This window comes from Cydia pomonella, chromosome 10 (genome assembly GCF_033807575.1).
Source record: "Cydia pomonella isolate Wapato2018A chromosome 10, ilCydPomo1, whole genome shotgun sequence".
NCBI lineage: Eukaryota > Metazoa > Arthropoda > Insecta > Lepidoptera > Tortricidae > Cydia > Cydia pomonella.
In genome coordinates, this window is record NC_084712.1 from 1,664,931 (window position 1) to 1,684,134 (window position 19,204).

General features: G+C 40.1%; 1 protein-coding gene across 2 annotated transcripts in view; it reads left to right on the forward strand.

Annotated features, from left to right (window-relative positions):
• Positions 1 to 12,839, forward strand: part of LOC133521814 (uncharacterized) — an 85,303-nt gene extending 72,464 nt beyond the window's left edge. For both annotated transcript variants that reach the window (XM_061856887.1, XM_061856888.1), the window contains exons 2-6: positions 3,594 to 5,198; positions 6,708 to 6,941; positions 9,997 to 10,120; positions 11,202 to 11,360; positions 12,479 to 12,839. In XM_061856887.1, the coding sequence (XP_061712871.1) occupies positions 3,675 to 5,198; positions 6,708 to 6,941; positions 9,997 to 10,120; positions 11,202 to 11,360; positions 12,479 to 12,696 (2,259 nt within the window). In that variant the 5' untranslated portion in view covers positions 3,594 to 3,674 and the 3' untranslated portion in view covers positions 12,697 to 12,839. The remainder of the gene's footprint in view (positions 1 to 3,593; positions 5,199 to 6,707; positions 6,942 to 9,996; positions 10,121 to 11,201; positions 11,361 to 12,478) is intronic.
• Positions 12,840 to 19,204: the final 6,365 nt, after the last annotated feature.

A 19,204-nucleotide genomic window follows, 5' to 3' on the forward strand; every position in this document is an offset into this window, starting at 1 on the left:
CCCTGCTGGGGTGTAGGGCTCGAACCATTTTCTTCCACTGACTCCGGTCCTGGGCAGCTTGGGTAACCTACTCCCACCCCATCCCCAATACACCCAACTCTTGCTCCACGGAACGGCGCCAAGTAGATTTAGGGCGACCATGTTTCCGTTTTCCGGGCATCTTCCAGGTCAGGGCCACCTTGGATAGGTGGGTGTCAGGCTTCCTGAGGAAGCTTATTAGTGTCATAAATAAAAAAGATAATCAAAAAGGTCGAAGAAGGTTCCATACTATTCTTTGAGGATATTACCTCAGGAGCTACTAACACATACAGGCTGCTCTAAAGTAAAATATGGTAATTTGTTAATTTCTTCGAAACCGCTACACCAGTTGTTATGATACTTTGTACACTAGTTCTAAATACCCTAATGCATATGTACATTTCGGCTTTGTCCAATGGCTTGGAACACACTGTATGGCAATGGTTAAAATGTAGAGTAGACGTGCGGAGCGTAGGCTTAGTCGCCCGCGAAGTTTTACGTGAACCACGTTAAGTATGGCGCCGCCATGCACTGTCATTACCAAGAGTGCCAAATTGTCACTCGCTCGGGTGTGAGCGAGACAGCGCTGCGCACGTATAAAGTCACATTTAAGACTGCTTTAGATTTTATGCGTTAGGCTCGTTACAAATAAAATATGTACGTCTGCGTTTCATGCTCCGTATACGGGTCAGGTCTGCATTGCAGTTGCGAATATAAAGGGAAAACTTAATGAGAATTTTGTGAACACTCGCGGGATTCACTAAGCTTCTTGTTTTTATGAGCTTGTATTTAACTTGCAATGTTTATACTGGATGTTTATTTAATCACCTGCAATACTTTACGGGGTGTACATATAGGTCATACTGGGCAACTTTTACTATGGGACCAAGCCCGAAATCGCGAAAAAAAAAATTGTCTGTTTCATACATTTTGGCTGTCTGACCTTGACATTTTCTATAAGAGAATCATTTTTTTTTTGCGATTTCAGTGTCGGTCATATAGTAAAATTTGTTCAGTATGAGCTATATATTCAGCCCGTGAATTATTGCAGGTGACTAAATAAACACCCTGTAGTATGCATGGGGCTACTTTCAAAATAAATTAGCAACACAACTTACACAACCTAATTGTGTTTGGTTTTCTAAGAATTGTCTCGATGGGTATTAGTTTCCTGTTAAGAGAAGTGCAGTCAGCGATAAAAGCCTGTGTTAATAATGAAACTTGTCAAAAAACCTATTTTATATTAACGAACTTACCCAGATCGACCTAGCCTAAATGATCTGTACCCCTAGTGTAAATTTATGGCGTAACGTGACGTATGCGTTTGCGTTAAGTCTCATTTTAATTAAATAAATAAATATTATAGGACATTATTACACAAATTGACTAAGTCCCACAGTAAGCTCAATAAGGCTTGTGTTGAGGGTACTTAGACGACGATATATACAATATATAAATATGTATAAATACTTAAATACATAGAAAACACCCATGACTCAGGAACAAATATCCATGCTCATCACACGGATAAATGCCCTTACCAGGATTTGAACCCGGGACCATCAGCTTCGTAGGCAGGGTCACTACCCACTAGGCCAAACCGGTCGTCTATTTTGTATGGGATTTTGAGTTTCCAAAACGTTCCGCTTGGCGCGCTGTGTCTAAATCCCATACTAAATGAGACTTAACGCAAACGTCACGTTTCGAAATCGAATAAATTTACACTAGGGGCTCCGGGCTATAACCGCGAAAATCGAAATTCGTCAATTGCGGGCATTTTTCTCTGTCACTCTAATTACGTCTTAGTCAGAGTAAAAGAGAAAGATCCCCGCAATTAAGACTCAGTTTATGTGACATAATTCTTATCGATAAATCTTTTAATCACACGATTGTTCCTGCTGCGTGTCGCGTAAAGCCATCATGGATATCAGTAAATCTGTTAAATATCGATAATAACCATAATCAATGCCATTGCCAGTGGAATTTTTCATATTCTAAAATAATTACACATGTCGATGATCATATTATCAAGCCTCGACGAAATACCTTAGATAGAAACATCCAGCGAGTATAAATTTACTTCTTTATTAAACATAAGTAATATGTTGAATTAAATATACTAATAACGCCAAGATGATACATATCAGTCTAGATTTAGATATTCATTTAGACACAGTGGCGGGGCAAGACCAAAATGTGGGCAAGGTACATCTAGCGAGGCCATCTGGTGGCGCAAGAAATAACGAACATTTTTACGTTGTGTCCGAGATATCTTATACCTTTAAACGAGCAATTCTTGTATATATATATGTATATATATTTCTGTGATCTCGGAAACTGCTCTAACGATTTCGCTGAAATTTGGTATAAGGGGGTTTTTGGGGGTATACAATCTATCTAGATTAGTCTTATGTTTGGGAAAACGCGTGTTTTCCAGTTTTCATGCGTTTTTCTTTCGACGCCGAATATGGTCGCTAATTTCGTATTGTAGGCCACTGTCCGTGTGGTGCAGCGGGTTAAGACGCGGGCGGCAAGAAACAACCAGTGTTACGGGTTTGAATCCCGCCCGGTGACTAACTTTTTTTTTTTATATATAATATTTTAATTTTTATTGTTTTAGACAAGTTTAATTTAGTAAAAAAATGTAGTTAAGATTATCACCTATACACCACCATATTACAATAAATAGTTATAACCGAGCAAAGCTCGGTCGCCCAGGTACTAGGTACTTATTTGAGGCGTAAGGCCCCTCGGACTGCGAGGCCGTAGGCGGTGGTCCGAGGGGCCTCGCGACGGTGGCGGAAGTTAAGCATATTAATTAATGTAACTTTAAAAATACGGTAAAACATATTTTTTCAATTACTTTTTTAATTAACTCTAACCAAAAGATACTTGAAGGAACTATCATAGGGACCAACATTCGACGCGAGAGGTTCTATAAAAATGGCAGTCAAATTCAAACGTCAAGTTAAAATGGCTACTTAGACATCCATCTATAAATACACCGTCTCTTATTGTGTCCCAATCAGCAGTGCAGAAGCGATTGGGCACTTTGGGCATCCGCTGCAGACCTGGCCATTATACTGGCTTCCTCTCGCTCGACTGGCTTTCGTAACCATATACGTTTGAGTGGGCTGATTTTAAATGGCGAATCTTTGCTTTTGCCTAGGTAAAATGGTAGCGTTGAAAGGATGAAGTACAATTAGAAATAATGTTTGTTTTTATTTCAATTTGCTTATTTACTCAACATGGATTTTGAGTTTCAGTTAGAACAACCATATCCAAATAAGGGCCATGTTGTGAGACAAAAGAAAAGAACGAGGATCTCTAACTTCACCCAATTAAATTACTAAAAAGGTGTCGTTGAAAAATAGTTTTTCTAAGATGTTGAGTTTTTAAAACTCTTCTTTGCTGGTCACACAGGTCAAGCCTCACTATGATATATGCTTTTCTCACTTTCTGTGTTTCTTAATTTGATATATGCATACGAAGTCTAAGAGCCCTCCCCTGGGTGGATGATAGCGTTGTTAGTTTCAAGCAGAAGGGTTTTAATGTGTGTTCTTTTTTGTTTCCAGCATGAGGTCACGTCGGGTGCGCGGAGCCCGTATGGAAGCCGGGCGAGCTGGTGACCCAGCGCAGAGTTGCCGCACTCCGGCATGGACGCGCCCGTGTCGCCGCCGTCGCACCGTGGGCCGCTGCAAGCACCAGCCGGCGAAACGGCGCCCCAACCCGGTCTAGACCCAGAGACTCTGCGGCCCGCGCCGCGCGCGCTCGCGCCCATCCCGGAGAGTGAACCGCTGCTTCGTGATGACAGTGTTCCGCGGAAACCGAACGGGAGGACGCTCCACGTTCAGTTCGACGCGCAGTCGCCGCCGGCGCCTGTTTCAGTTAGTGGTTCCAGCTCATCGAGCTCGTCGGACGACGAGGAGCTCTCGTTGGCCGAGGCCCGCCCGCCCGATGGCGGCTGGGGCTGGGTGGTCGTGTTCGCATCGTTTATGGTTAACTTGATCGCTGACGGCATAACGTTCAGCTTCGGCGTATTTTTCCCGTATTTCTTAGAGTATTTCGGAGAAGGTAAAGGAAAGACGGCATGGATAGCCGGCATTTTCATGGCGATGCCGCTCCTGTCGGGGCCCATCGCCAGCTTCCTGACGGACCGGTACGGCTGTCGGCTTATGACTATATTCGGCTCAGTATTAGCGGCCATCGGATTCGTGATATCGGCGTTTGTAGACAATATGGAGACGCTGTTCCTCACGTTTGGAATCATGGCCGGGTTTGGACTAAGCTTATGCTACGTGGCGGCGGTAGTGATCGTCGCCTACTATTTTGAGAAGAAGCGATCGCTCGCGACAGGCATATCGGTTTGTGGGAGCGGGATCGGTACTTTCATATTCGCACCACTAACAAACGTATTACTAGACGAGTACGGCTGGCGAGGGACGACGCTAATTCTAGCCGGATTTTTCTTAAACATGGCTGTTTGTGGGCTATTATTCAGAGATCTTCCATGGACTACGACAATGAACGCAGAAAAAGCGAAAGAAAGGAAGCGAAAACGAGAAAGAAAGCGGAACAAACGTTTCGGATCTTCCGCAGATAGCTTTTCAGACAGTAAAAGCAGTGCTGCCGGATCTGCAAAGATAGCTGAAACAGTAGATGTCGAAGCTGTGGCGTCTCCTATCGTACCACAGTTCAGTTCCTTAGTAGACTTGCCAACATTCATGACCGGAGGAGAGAGTGTTTCTTTAGAAGTGTTCGAGTTAATGTCCAACAAAGGACGAGCTTATGCTATTCTTGCCCAGAACTATCCGGGAGTGATGCTTCCTTCGAGAAGCTTCAGCGACAGTGGGCGTTTACATGAGCAATCTCCACCGAGGGCTTTAATGTCCCCTGACACGTTATCTCCTGGTGCTCTGTCACCTACATCAGCGCCCAGGACTCAAGAAAACCGAGCATTAAGCGACAAGGCAGCTTTGTCTCTCTGGCTGAAGAGACAGGCCGCTACCGGGACAACAGGAGTTGTGAAGAAGCCGCCAGCGTTCTTGAAGGATTTGAGGGTGCATCGGCACTCGCTGACGTACAGAGGAGCCATGCTAAACATCAACAGGTATCGGCTTCGAGCGTCGTCATGCCCCAATATCTTCAGGAATTCTATGACTACCATTGCTAAAGAAAAGGTAAGAAAATTTGATTTTTGATATCTATTTGTTGGGAAGTACATTCTTTGATGATCTAAATCCATAAACCTGTGCCAAAGCGTTGTATTCTCAAATTCTATGAGCAATTATGAACTTAACAACTTCCTCTAACCGGTTTCCTGAAATACTGATACATGAATACTAAAAGATAAAAATAACGATGTGCCTTCTTTGGCGAATGTACCTTATTTGATTAACAGATTACTTATGTACCATTTAAGCTGTAAACTCGTAAAGTGTGTTGTGTTTACAACTGTTCACATGATAATAAGAGGAAAACAGGCGTTATGTTCTGTGAATCCGTTGGTTGTTTATCATCCGATAAACAAGTGCATTACACGGATTACACCACATGTCTATATGTATGTAATTAATAGGCATATACTACTGTAAGTCCTAAGTACGTCAGGTAGACATTTCGGCCGTGTGTCGAATCTTCTATTTCACATTAAATCTACGTTTTCAGTAGGTACAAATGCGTCTACAAAGATAGGATAGAATATAAGTATTTGAACGCTAAGAACCCTTAAACGCGCCTGAAGTGCCAGAACGCTTATAGTGTTATCGCGTACGAAGACGAAGAGTAATCTGACATTGAAGTAAGGCTAACTAAACCACTCGCTTCCCACCGACGCGACATTGGAGCAAAGATCAAAATTCATTTCTAAATTTAAAACGCGTGAGGAGGTCATGGGTTAAGTTGTGTTAGCTTGTTCTAATATACTAATATTTTATATATATATTATTATAGCGTGGAATAACAAATGTTGGGAAAATCGTAAAATGTCAGGACTAGCCAGCAGACTTGTTGAAAAGTATCGCTTTAAGCATGACTCAGGTTAGGCCGGCCCGGGCCGGGGCGTCCTACACTTAGTTTTCTATCCAGCGTGTAGAGAGGGTAGTGGTGTCGGATGGCTTATAGCACGGCGGGATGGTGGGACGGTGTCGGTTCCGCGCATCAAAGGCAGTGGGCCAGCGATGGTGCGTACGCATCTACACGTAGCCCCATTCCATAGTGAGTGTTCTCAACCATCGCATGGCCATCTCGCTGGTCCAGCGCTGGGTCATGACGGGTGATCGGCGATCACGTGTTGCTTTCTATAGAAGAACGCCCCAACGCTGCCCCGGGCCGGTCTAACGTGAGTCATCCTTTGTTTGATCATAAATTACGGTTGCCAAAAAATATGAATAGTCGCCTTGAGCCCTTTCTCTAGTAACTTCATCATTTCGAAGCCTGATTAAGCATCTTTCGTTCGATAGAAAAACGAGCATAGGTCTAAAACGCACCACTAAAATGCTTTTTTGACGAATATTGTACAAAATCTATTCACATGAAAATACGTATTGTTTATGCTTATTTCTGATCAAACTTTTCATAATAATGATATCCGCGTTCTCGGCACGCACAGCCGATCAGTACTCGGCGAGCTGCGTCCGGAGAAGGAACTGCTGAACAGTTTATTAATAATTCTAACCCCCCGCTTTCAGCTTCAATGGTACGCCGGCCTCTGGGACTTCTGGGACCTCGCCGTGGACGTCCTCGACTTCTCCCACTTCAGGAACCCCGCGTTCCTCGTGTTCGCGGTCTCGAACTTTCTACTGTACATGTGGTACGACGTGCCGTACGTGTACATCGCGGACAGCGGCATGAGCATGGGCTTTGACAAGAACGAGGCGTCCATGCTGATCTCTATCATTGGGATCTTGAACATGTTTGGAGAGGTGAGTCATAACCTAACATTTCAAGAACCTCGTGTTCTCAAACATTCTGCTGTACATGTGGTACGAAGTGCCGTACGCGTATATCGTGGACAGCGGCATGAGCATGGGCTTCGACAAGAACGAGGCGTCTATGCTGTATCTTGAATACCAGCTCGCCGTTTTATCAACTGAGTTATTGGGGCCTACCTGTACCCGTTAACAGCGAATATTTCCAACGTTATTACGGTAGATGTCGATATTCGTAGGCACCTACTTGAACGGGCATATGAAGGATAATATATGGTGAAAATGACTATGTTGGCTTACCTAACTTAACTTTAAAGGTTTTGGCTGTGCGTAATTTCTCATTATCTCTACAGGAAACTGTTTTATATAATTTATATTGGTGTTTAGATATCGGGAACATCCAACTTCTAGCTAAAACTAGTTAAACACATATCTATTATAACAATGACACTTTATCTGAAACAGTAAATTAACCTGACCCGCTCCAATCTGTCGCGGCGTGATACGATCCGATAACATTCTGATAACGATCCTTTAATATATCTATTTAATCGTACAATTTATAGGAAATATGACTATCAACTACTAAATGTTAATTAGTAATTACTAGTGGTTTAATGAGGGAAACAAATACAAGGAGTGGAAGGAACAAGAGTGTATGGCCCGGTGCCCAGTACCGTCATGACACGGTAAGGGATCCTTCGGTATATATCAACAGTCCCATTTCTTAATATTGAATGCGCTTTTTGAGAGCTTTTAAATAGTATTTTATACAATCGTGATATAATAGAGAGTTTTCAGTCGAGTGCTGAGTTGTCTAAGTAAGGTACGAGATTGAAAAGCTTGATTATATCACTATTGTATACAATACTTTTTCTACGAGTCATCTAAAATAATACTTTTTTTAACTATAAAACCTAAGTAATTAATGAAAATTGGTAAGTATCTCAGTAGACAAAAATGTAGACATAACGCGTCTCGCCCCGCGCCCCGTGCCGCTTTAGTCTTTTCTAATGGAGCGCAGTGGCACGTGATAGGTATTTTTTTATAGTTGTCTACAGCGTATCAAAATGAATCTTATAGTTGAGTTGTGAGCCCATACATGAAAGTACACAATTATAGTTTGGTATACGAATAATTTAAACATTGCAGTCGACGAGTAGAAAAATCAGAATTAAGAAGCACTTCGCATTTTGAATGCTCCATTTGCCTTTCCGTTGCCATGAAAATTAATTTGTCAAATAGTACACAGCGTTAGCAGCATGGTTCCATTTTTATCACTTGTCACTATGCCCGTCACTTTCGCGCTTACATACTTGTTAGAATGTGACAGGCATGGTGACAAATGATAAAGAGCCGACCATCTTAGCCCTACAGGTTATATAACTGACTCGTGCACATGTCACAGCTTAACTGATAACGGCCTCATAAACTGAGATCGCAGTGTAAACCTCGCTTTATTTGCCCAGATAACAATACGGGGACAGATTCAAGGGAGCAATCGAAATGTTTGTTTGAGCGTGTAAATATTTGTTGTGTTAATTGATCTCAAGTAAAAGATTGGAAGGGTATTTTAAGAACGACCCCTAAATTATGCATTTATTAATTTGTACTTTTTAATAGGGGCTTACTTACTACTTTACTAATGTACTAAACTATCTCTGAGAATTTACCTGAATTTTTTTAACAAATTACAGTGTTTTTGAGTGGTAAGTGAGGGTAGGAAAAACCAACCGATTTGAATAAAAATGCAATCTTTTTTTTTATCAGACTTAAGCTTTTTACATGCTCAATTTGATTAACTTTGGTTCTAGTTCTCTCCTTAGTTAGTTCTAGTATTCTCAGGGAGAGGTATATTCTCAGGTGGAGAGGTATATGTAGGTAGGTACACAGTACTCATAGTAGAGAAATTCAGAAGGGAACATCTAGGTATATTTTATTTTATTTATTTTTATTTTATTTACTGAACACAATGCAAGCTTACAGTTTCAAACCAATTCACTTACATGCTAGTGAAACATAAATTATCAACAATAATAAATAAATATTAAATATACATGGTTACGAATCAAATATTAACATACAAAAATATAAAAATCATGCGCATAAAAATGTCAAAACGAATTCAAATTGTCATTTACTTACACTCTAAGAAAATAAAATCACGAATAAGGTAAAACAATATAAATAAACGAAATTAAATTAAATGTCAAAACAGATTACATATTACCCTACAATGCAGCCTATTGGGACCGTGCGAAGTGCATGGTGGGGGTAAATAAAGCGATCCCAGCGCATAAGGTGGTAAAAATTTGAACTAACTGCGGATAGCGTCTTTAACATTTCGTCATATGGCTCGAAATGAAACTTTGATTTACGATTACTCCTGAAATATTCATTTAAATTGTATGGTGTAAGGGACCAATGTAATCTGTATGAAATGCTTAAAATAACTAACGTATTTATTTTGATAATTGTTAATAATGTATCCATGTAAATAGCTTTGCAAATGCCACATATTACGTGATCTTTTTCTAGAAGTTAAGAATGGATATAGTAAGTTATCCTTAAAAGATAGACATTTAACATCGCGGACTTTTTTGTAGACCTATGAATGGGAAACAACCCCACCATACATTGTGTTGTTATAGCTCAAACGGTATAGGCAGCGTTTTCGATTAAAGCTCCTAGCCATCGTGATTTTTTCCGACAACATCGTTATATTTCAAACAATTTACACAAAACCTTAACAAGTTATATACCTAAGCCTTCCTAAAGAATCACTCTTTTGATAGATGAAAGTCGTATGAAAATCCGTTCAGTAGTTTTTAGTTTTGGAGTAGTTTTATAAGATGTAGTGAATTGACGTTTTCCCCTAGTCTTGCGGACACTAGGTTGCGTGACAGTCGTGCACGCTCCCAATCTACCAGTTTCGCCGATATAGTTGTGCCACGAGTTATTTTGAGTTAAGCACCTTTACATGGGTCATTGTTGTAAGAATTGAATGTGGCTGGATTACTTGATTTATCTATTATTTATACATTTCTAGATACTCCTAGGCTGGGTCGGTGACTGGGAGTGTGTGAACCCGAGCCTCGTGTACGCGGCCTGCATGCTTCTCTGTGGCTTCGTCACCTTCCTCATGCCGCTGTTACCCACATACCTCGGGCTAGGTGAGCTATCATATATTTGTAGTTACCGTGGTATAATAGCCGGGTTACTCCAAATAGGTGGGCCGCGAGTACTTTTGCACTGAATGTAAATACTAGTAGTAACCTAACCTACTCCTAGAACCGAGCTCCTAGAAGACGACCGGTTTGGCCTAGTGGGTAGTGACCCTGCCTACGAAGCTGATGGTCCCGGGTTCAAATCCTGGTAAGGGCATTTATTCGTGTGATGAGCATGGATATTTGTTCCTGAGTCATGGGTGTTTTCTATGTATTTAAGTATTTATAATTATATAGTATATATATCATTGTCTAGGTACCTACAACTCAAGCCTTATTGAGCTTACTGTGGGACTTAGTCAATTTGTGTAATAATTTAATAGGAGTGTTTATAATACTGGAAGAGTTCCCTCGATGTCACCGGAATACCACCATCAGACCATGATAAATCGCTCTCAGACACACACACACCTTTGAGAAATGAATGAAAATAAAAACCGGCCAAGTGCGAGTCGGACTTGCGCAACGAGGGTTCCGTACAAAATTTACGGTTTTCGCATCTTTTCCTTTATCTGTGCTATAAGACGTTGCGTCGTACCAAATTTCTACATTTTGAGTTCACGGGAGGTTTTGATTCCCTTGCGAGTGTCAAAAATTTGCGGCATAAACGGCTGTATCTTTTGATTGCGTTGGCTTAGAAGTTTGATTTTTCACAGCTCCAAGGGGCAGTAGACCTGAGTATTTGATATAAACTCCACCTTGATACCTCCACGCGTTCCTGAGAAAAAGGGTCTTGACAAACAGACTGGCGGACGGACGGACGGACGGACAATAAAGTGATCCTAAAGTGTTTTTTCCTTTCGAGGTACAGAACCCTAAAATGGTCCCGACTAATTTCGAAAACCTTTGAAATCTTGTAGCCGATTAACGCCGCTGGTGTGCGGCGCGTCACCGTGAACTTGTCGGAATGCATGAAGGTTGATATTGGGCTGACGCGCGCTTCAGTTGACGTTTTTTTTGCGATGAAAGGGTAAACACGTCGAAAATCCCAAATCTACATGCTCAATAATATTCCTTGACATTTCAGCATCAGCCTCAGGCCTGTTCGGGGCGTTCATCGCGGCCAACTACTCTCTGACGTCCATCATCCTGGTGGAGCAGATCACGCTGGAGAAGTTCACCAACGCGTACGGCCTGCTGCTGCTCATGCAGGGCGTCGCAAACCTCATCGGACCGCCCTTAGCAGGTAACAATTCTATATTATGGTATTCCCACACGATTGACTAGTCTTTCAGTCATTTGCCTAAAATGTCCCATCATTTCAACCCTGAAGTCTTCAGGACATCACTTTGGAAAAGATCATGCAAGTGCGCCAACCTCTTCCAATCACCCCTAGCAGGTGAGATGATGAGATGGGGACTTAGCAGCAGATTGCTGCAGTTGCATTGGCTGCAGTTTTCTGCAAGCTGAAGCTACTTCCCCAGTTGGGCTCTGCTCTAGATCTGAAATGACATCCGCTGTGCTGTACCCTACTACATAAAGCCAGATAACATTCACAGTGTCCAAACCTCTCTTTCGGAGGTAGTTTAAGGGTATACCCGGGTCACTTCGCTCGTACTGGCATATTAATGCGAGCGAGATAAATAAATAAATAAATAAATATTATAGGACATTATTACACAAATTGACTAAGTCCCACAGTAAGCTCAATAAGGCTTGTGTTGAGGGTACTTAGACAACGATATATATAATATATAAATATTTATAAATACTTAAATACATAGAAAACACCCATGACTCGGGAACAAATATCCATGCTCATCACACGAATAAATGCCCTTACCAGGATTTGAACCCGGGACCATCGGCTTCATATGAATGAAGCCGATGGTCCCGGTGGTGGTGGTTTTTGAGATGTATTAGCGAATATGTCAGTATCAAACTGGTGGTCTTTTTGCACTACGTCTCTTCATCGCGGTACCTAGGGCGTCCAGACGGTTTCCAGCCATTTGGATCTCCAAAGTACGCCCTCCAGAGTGCACGACCTTCACCCATCCGGAATACGTGCCGGAGCCATCGGAGTCTGGCGGCTTTCGTTTCTCCAATGTTGTTCGGTTCGTCTGGACGCCCTAGGTACCGCTGGAGAGACGAAGTGCAAAAAGATCTGAGCGAACTCGGCGCCGTCGACTGGGCAGATACAGCTTCGGACAGAGAAGCGGCGGTCTTTGGTGGCGGAGGCCAAGAGCCACTTCGGGTCGCTGCGTCACTGCAGTAAGTAAGTAAACTGGTGGGAGCCATACTAGACTCTCCAAAACAAATAATTTAAATTCGATGATGTAGTAAGTTGTTGTCGTCTCATTGCAGGCTGGGTGTTCGACATGACCAACTCGTACGACCTGTCGTTCTACCTGGCCGGCGTGTTCATCGGCGTGTCCGGGATCGTTCTGCTCGTGCTGCCCGTCTACAACCGAGCGCGCAAGTATAACGACATGCGGAAACCGGTCCCGGAACAACCGGCCACGCTACCCGAGGAACCTAAACTTAATGGAGTTATTAAGCAGAACGGAAAATTAGGCGTTTGAAATTGTGTTAAAAATGAGCCAACATTTTTTTTCACCGGCCTGACTGATGAATATCAGTATCTCCTGGTATTCATCCTACCCGTGTACAACCGAGTTCACAAGTATAACGAGATGCGGAAACCCTTGACGAACCTAAGGCCAATGGGGTTTAAAATTGTGTTAAAAATTGTATTTTGTAATGAATCGGAACGACCCAATATGTTTTTTCCAACACCAAAACGAGAGCATCGATCTGACCGGTGTATATCGGTATCTCCGGCGTGGTTCTACTCATCCCAACCGTGTACAACTGAGTTCGCAAGTATGAAGAGATGCGGAAACCCTTGACGAACCTAAGGCAAATGGGGTTTCTAATTAGGTGTCCAAAAATCCGTAAGCGTTTCGTGTCTTGACAAAAAAGAAAAGGGTTAATAAAATTGGTTCGAACTTCACTCGTTTAAAAAAAAATGTGTCTGATGATGGCATCTAAAACAGTCTTAACCATTCAGTAAGGTAGTAAGAGATCTAAGTGCAATTGCTTGTAGGAAAAAAATCTGATTACTATACTTTATCGAACCGAAATAGAAACCGAAGCTGTAGATTAGAATTCTGGACCCCAGAAATGCCTTGATCATTACAAGCAATAATTGACCGAAATAAATGTAAGTATTGAAAGAGAAGTCGCCATCAGATATATCGGGGCGGCCAAGGTGCTCACAAATATCTGATCACGCCTCTGTTGTCAAGGCGTTAGAGCGCGTGTTCAGATGGTTTTGAGCGCCTCGGCCACTCAGATATATCTGATGGTGAGTGAACATGAAAGTTAGATAATTTGTGTTGTAAACGAACAATTACTACCTCGTCGGTGTCTTCAATTGATGTGAATTAATATTAAAGTGATATTTAAAGTGACATTAGGTGTTTTTGTGAAATTCGAGAAAAATATGTCTTGTTTGAAATTAATGTAACTAGAGTTCGCCTAAACTATAGTTAATTTTTTTGCATTAGAAAGAAGGTAAGCTATCTTGAAGTTTTTATTTAAAAAAAAAACGTTCAAAAATAAGCAAATATGTAACAATTATAAATCATACAGGGTGTTTATTTAGTCACCTGCAATAATTTACGGGGTGAATATACAAGGTGCCCGTGAGCATTGCGAGAGATTTTAACGGTGCATTCCTGATGGCAATAGAAGCAAAAAATGTTATATGACTTTTTGTAAAATTCGACAAAAAAAAATTTTTTTTGCTTTTTTTCCCCTTTTTTTTAACACTTCTGTACATAAAACGTAATTTTTATTGATAAACACATAACCTAAAATGAACTAAAACGTTTTTTTTTTTTTTTTATTTGGGGGTAGCCTCTCGAATACATTTTTTTAATTTTTCGATGTCATTCAATGGATATGTCCAGACTAGACCTCAAAGTGGCAATACCGCAGTCAAAAATGTGTTTTGTACCGACTTATGGCGAAAGAATGATTTCGAAAATCATTTAATTATCTCTGATCCAGAAAATTTTATATGAAATTTTAGTTTCTAAATATTACCAGGAATGCTTCGTTAAAATGTCTCGCAATGCTAACGGGCACCTTGTATAGGTCATACTGAGTAACTTTTACTATGGGACCAACCCCGAAATCGCGAAATAAAAAGGCTGTTTTGCTCAAAAATTTGCCGCCAAAATGTATGAAACGATTTGGCGGTCTGACCTTGGCGTTATCTATGGGAGAATAATTTTTTTTTCGCGGTTTTGGGCCTGGTCCCACAGTAAAAGGTGCTCAGTATGACCTATATATTCACTCCGTAAATTATTGCAGGTGACTAAATAAAGACCCGGTATACGATCATTTATATTCATTTTCTTTCATAAATCATAAGTAATATAAACTAAGGCTTGAGATACACTTGTAAGTTTTACTTACGTAAGTAAGGACAAAGCTATTTGTTAGAATGAGATAGTAATATTCATCTCTCACTCTGTAGTATAGCTGTGTCCCTACTTACGTAAATAAAATTTACAAGTGTACCTCAGGCCTAATATTAAAAAAGCGTTTTTCAATCATTTTCAATAAAAATACATGTCAAGATTGCTTACCTTTTTTCTAATGATCAAAAAAATTAATTATTATAAAAAAAAACCCGACTGCACTCAAAAAAAGAGGAAAACAAGCCCCACAAGAATATTGTTGTTGATGGTAGGTATCGCAGTGTGCAGTCGGGTTTTTTTTTTATTTTTTTTAGTTACCTACCCCCAAAAAAACATCCTATGACACTCCCGTGATCAAGACGAATCTAACGATACCTCATACATCAAAATCCATCAAGCCGTTTAGGCTAGAGGAGGCCACAAAGAAACAGACATACATACATACACTCGAAAAACATTACCCTCCTCCCTTTGGCAGTCGGGTAAAAACGAACTATAACGCTGAACTAACTTTGAAGTGACCAAGTGTGGATAAGGATGTCCACCTGTCCAATTTCTTGGTCCAATCTGTATTTGCGTCTCAAATTTTCCTTAATGAGAGAGTGAGACGCATTGACATTGTACCAAGAAATTGGACAGATGGAATAACACTCTAAGCCATCATCAACTGGATTTAAGATAACGGCTATCTGAACTTAGGTTGTGCTATCACACGGATTATATAGTACAGGAGGTAATGAGGGTTTTTTTTGTAGTTCTCGAGCGTGTCAGATTAAGATATGAGTGATACCTTGCTGCCCGTGAACTACCCTAACCACTTTTAGCCGGTTTGTTCCTGGTTCGTCGTATTCCTGTTTCGTCGGATTCCTGATTCGTCGTATCAGGGATCGGAACCGGTTTTTTGCAAAAACATCGAAATAACCATATATTTCGGTTTATTTTATACTCTAAATGTAGGACTCAGTTGTGTTTTCAGATAACGACTTCGTATTATTAGATTGCCTAATTAGAAATGAAGTAATTAACAAAGAACGAAAAAATACCGTTTTCGTTCCCATACAAAAAATACCGGTTTCCGATCCCTGCGTCGTATTCCTGTTTCGTCGGAATTATATTACATATAATTAAATATGTCGTGCAGTAAACCAGTATTTACTAAATATGAAGATTTACTGCATGGCATATTTAATTATATGTATATAATTCCTACGAAACAAGAATACGACGAATCAGGAATATGACGAAACAGGAATACGACGAACCAGGAACCTTTTAGCCGCCGAAGTTGGTGGTAGGTGGGGGGCTTATGTTGGTTATTCCCATCCCTTACCACCTAGTTTTTACCATTATTAACAACTGAGAAATCCATTTATGTCATAAACACAAACATCTCTCGAACGCCAAGCTCCCGAGTGCAAGCGAGCTAATGTAAACCTTCCTCGAAAGTGTGACAGGTTACTTTGATAGCGTCCGCCATGACACCTATAGTTGTTATTGGCGCTGTGGGCACGACCAGTAACGACGACTTTAGGTGTTCTTAGCGTGAAAACATTAAAAAACCCCTTAATATATTTCAATGGAAATGTTTTTGTGTAATGGTAGATTAGGAATTGTTATGATGGTACAGAAGTCTAATTGCATAGAGTAAAAAAACCCCATCCTAGTTTACAAATGGAAGTGATTAAGAAAGACAAATGTAGGTTTAAAATACACCTTTAAAAGGGTATGTTTGACTAAATGACAAAGAAATTGAAAAAAAAAATTAATAAAGACAAATACATAAATGATTATTATATAATAACACTCGCTTAACCTTTTGAACGTCTCGCCGATCGCACGCGGCGCGTAATCGTGAACCTTGTCGGTACGCGTGAAGGGTGATATTGGGCTGTAGCCGCGCGCGTCATATGACGTCTTTGGCGGTCAAAAGGTTAAGAATATTCTTAACCTTTTCGTCGCCATTGACTTGATATACAGTCAGTACATCACGTGCGCCACACGCCACGACTTCATATCAAGTCCTGATTTTGGTCAGTTTTGTATACGTGCCATTTTTGACGTGCCGTTGATTACACTAATAAAGTCCGACCAGAAATATATGATCATTGTCAAGAGGGCGCTTTCATTCTCATGTATAGAGTGACCGTTCAGTTCAGTATGAAAAATTTAGTTCCAATGAAATTTCGCAATATGGCGCGTGATCATACAGGGTGATCTTAGCCATTGGACAAACCCTGAAATCCCACGTAGGGTTACTTCTCAGGAATGCTCTGACGTTAATATTTTTTTAGTTAGAACAAAAGATATATATTTTTTTTTTAACAAAAGTTATTTGCGATAATCGACAACAAAAAGAAACACACTGTGTTAATGACAGTGGCAGTGTTTTTGAATATTTGTTCGAAATATTTGATAATGATGACATTTTTCAAAAGTCAGAAGCTTATTAGTGTCATAAATAAAAAAGATAATCAAAAAGGTCGAAGAAGGTTCCATACTATTCTTTGAGGATATTACCTTAGGAGCTACTTACACATACAGGCTGCTTCAAAGTAAAAAATGGTAATTTGTTAATTTTTTCGAAACCGCTACACCGGTTGTTATGATACGTTGTACACTGGTTCTAAATACCCTAATGCGTATGTACATTTCGGCTTTGTCCAATGGCTAGGGACACACTGTATATAATATATACACCACTCAACATCAGACAGGCTCAAACCAAGCTCTCGTTTAAGCGTATGTTACGCAAGCACTTTTTCGACAAGCTCTCTGGTTAATTGTCCTTCGTAGTCATAGTATTTTTTGCACTGGGTACATAAATTAATATATATGTATGTATATTTAATTATAGTATATTTATGTTAGTTTATTACCGTTAGTATATATTATTTATCGCTATTTTGCTTGTTTTAAGTTACTTATTCTGTTTTTTTTTTGTTTAATGCCTGCACGTACTACTGTTTCTGTTTAGCCTGATGGTTGACTGGTAGAGAATGTCTTTTTTTTCGTGTTCGCCATTTGTTTTGTGCAATAAAGTTTAAATAAATAAATAATATATATATATATAAGTATGGATTCATCAATATACGTATGTATATCGTCGCCGAGTACCCATAGTACAAGCTTCGCTTATTATGGGACTAGGTCGATCTATGTAAAATTGTCCCCAAATATTTATTTATTTATCGCTTACGCCACTGACTTGCACCGTATTTAGGTTTCATATCACCGCCGTCCGCAGCCAGGATTACCATTGTGCGCGAAAGAGCAGTTTTTCGTTTAATAAGTGCCGAAAAGAGCCGAAAAGAGCCGGTCCTAATTCTCCCTGTCACCGGCAGATGGAGAAACGGTTGTATTTAAATATTGTTGAAATGGATACGGAAGTTGGGGAAACTACAGCCTCTATTCTTAATGCTTTTAAATCATATACATATAAATCTATAGAATATATTTCTATCAATTTATACGTAAATAAAAAAGATAATCAAAAAGGTCGAAGAAGGTTCCATACTATTCTTTGAGGATATTACCTTAGGAGCTACTTACACATACAGGCTGCTTCAAAGTAAAAAATGGTAATTTGTTAATTTTTTCGAAACCGCTACACCGGTTGTTATGATACGTTGTACACTGGTTCTAAATACCCTAATGCGTATGTACATTTCGGCTTTGTCTAATGGCTAGGGACACTGTATATTACTGATCAGGCTTTACTTCATTGACGTGGCGGTGAAAAGGTTGAGCGACCAAAAACACGTCTAAAGCGGGCCTACTAACCATTTTTTAACCAAATTTATCAGTCCAAAATAAAGTTATAAGCGGGTCGTTATATAATATGTTCGCTTAAGACAGAGGCCTAGAACATCACTGACAAACATATAACTGACTATGTAGTAATGTTATCTTTGAAAGTATTACAGTTCGAGCGTTAAGCATGCAGTGAAATCATTAAATAAACATCAATCGTTCCTAATTTGAAAGAATGTGTTGTGAACTTGATTTTAATTTCATAATACTGCATTTTTAACGCGAACGAACTATAGTGCTGCGTGACATTTAAATTCAAAGTAGTTATTCTAAAATAAATAATGTTTACAGTACATATGGTGCTTCTTTAATGCACTAGTGCGGGAATAAGTTCTTTCCGTGCCCATGTCGAAAGTAAAAAGAGCCGTATATACTGTAAAACTGTGTACGATACACGTGCGAATAGGTAATTACCAACTCGTGTCGATTTATAAGACTCTTCGGTCGTGTTTTCTGTTTTTCGCACTTGTATCGTAATGTACTATAATAGTTCGATTTTTAAATTACCTAGTCCTTTTAATGTTAAAATGTTGTTTAAATGTCATGCAGGTCAAGAACTCTTGGGTAATCTACGAAAAGAAGCGCGAGTCACAATTTCTTTAAGGTGGTACGATTTCCATACAAAAAATGATTGCGTTTTATGAAGTCATTACACACTATTACTACATAAATATGTGCGCATCTATCTACTTTCGACTATTAGTTTGCGCTAAATTGATAGAAAAACTATGTTTCATACAGAAACCACGCAAAAAATGTTATTTTGGTGTTACTTTGATAGAAAAATATA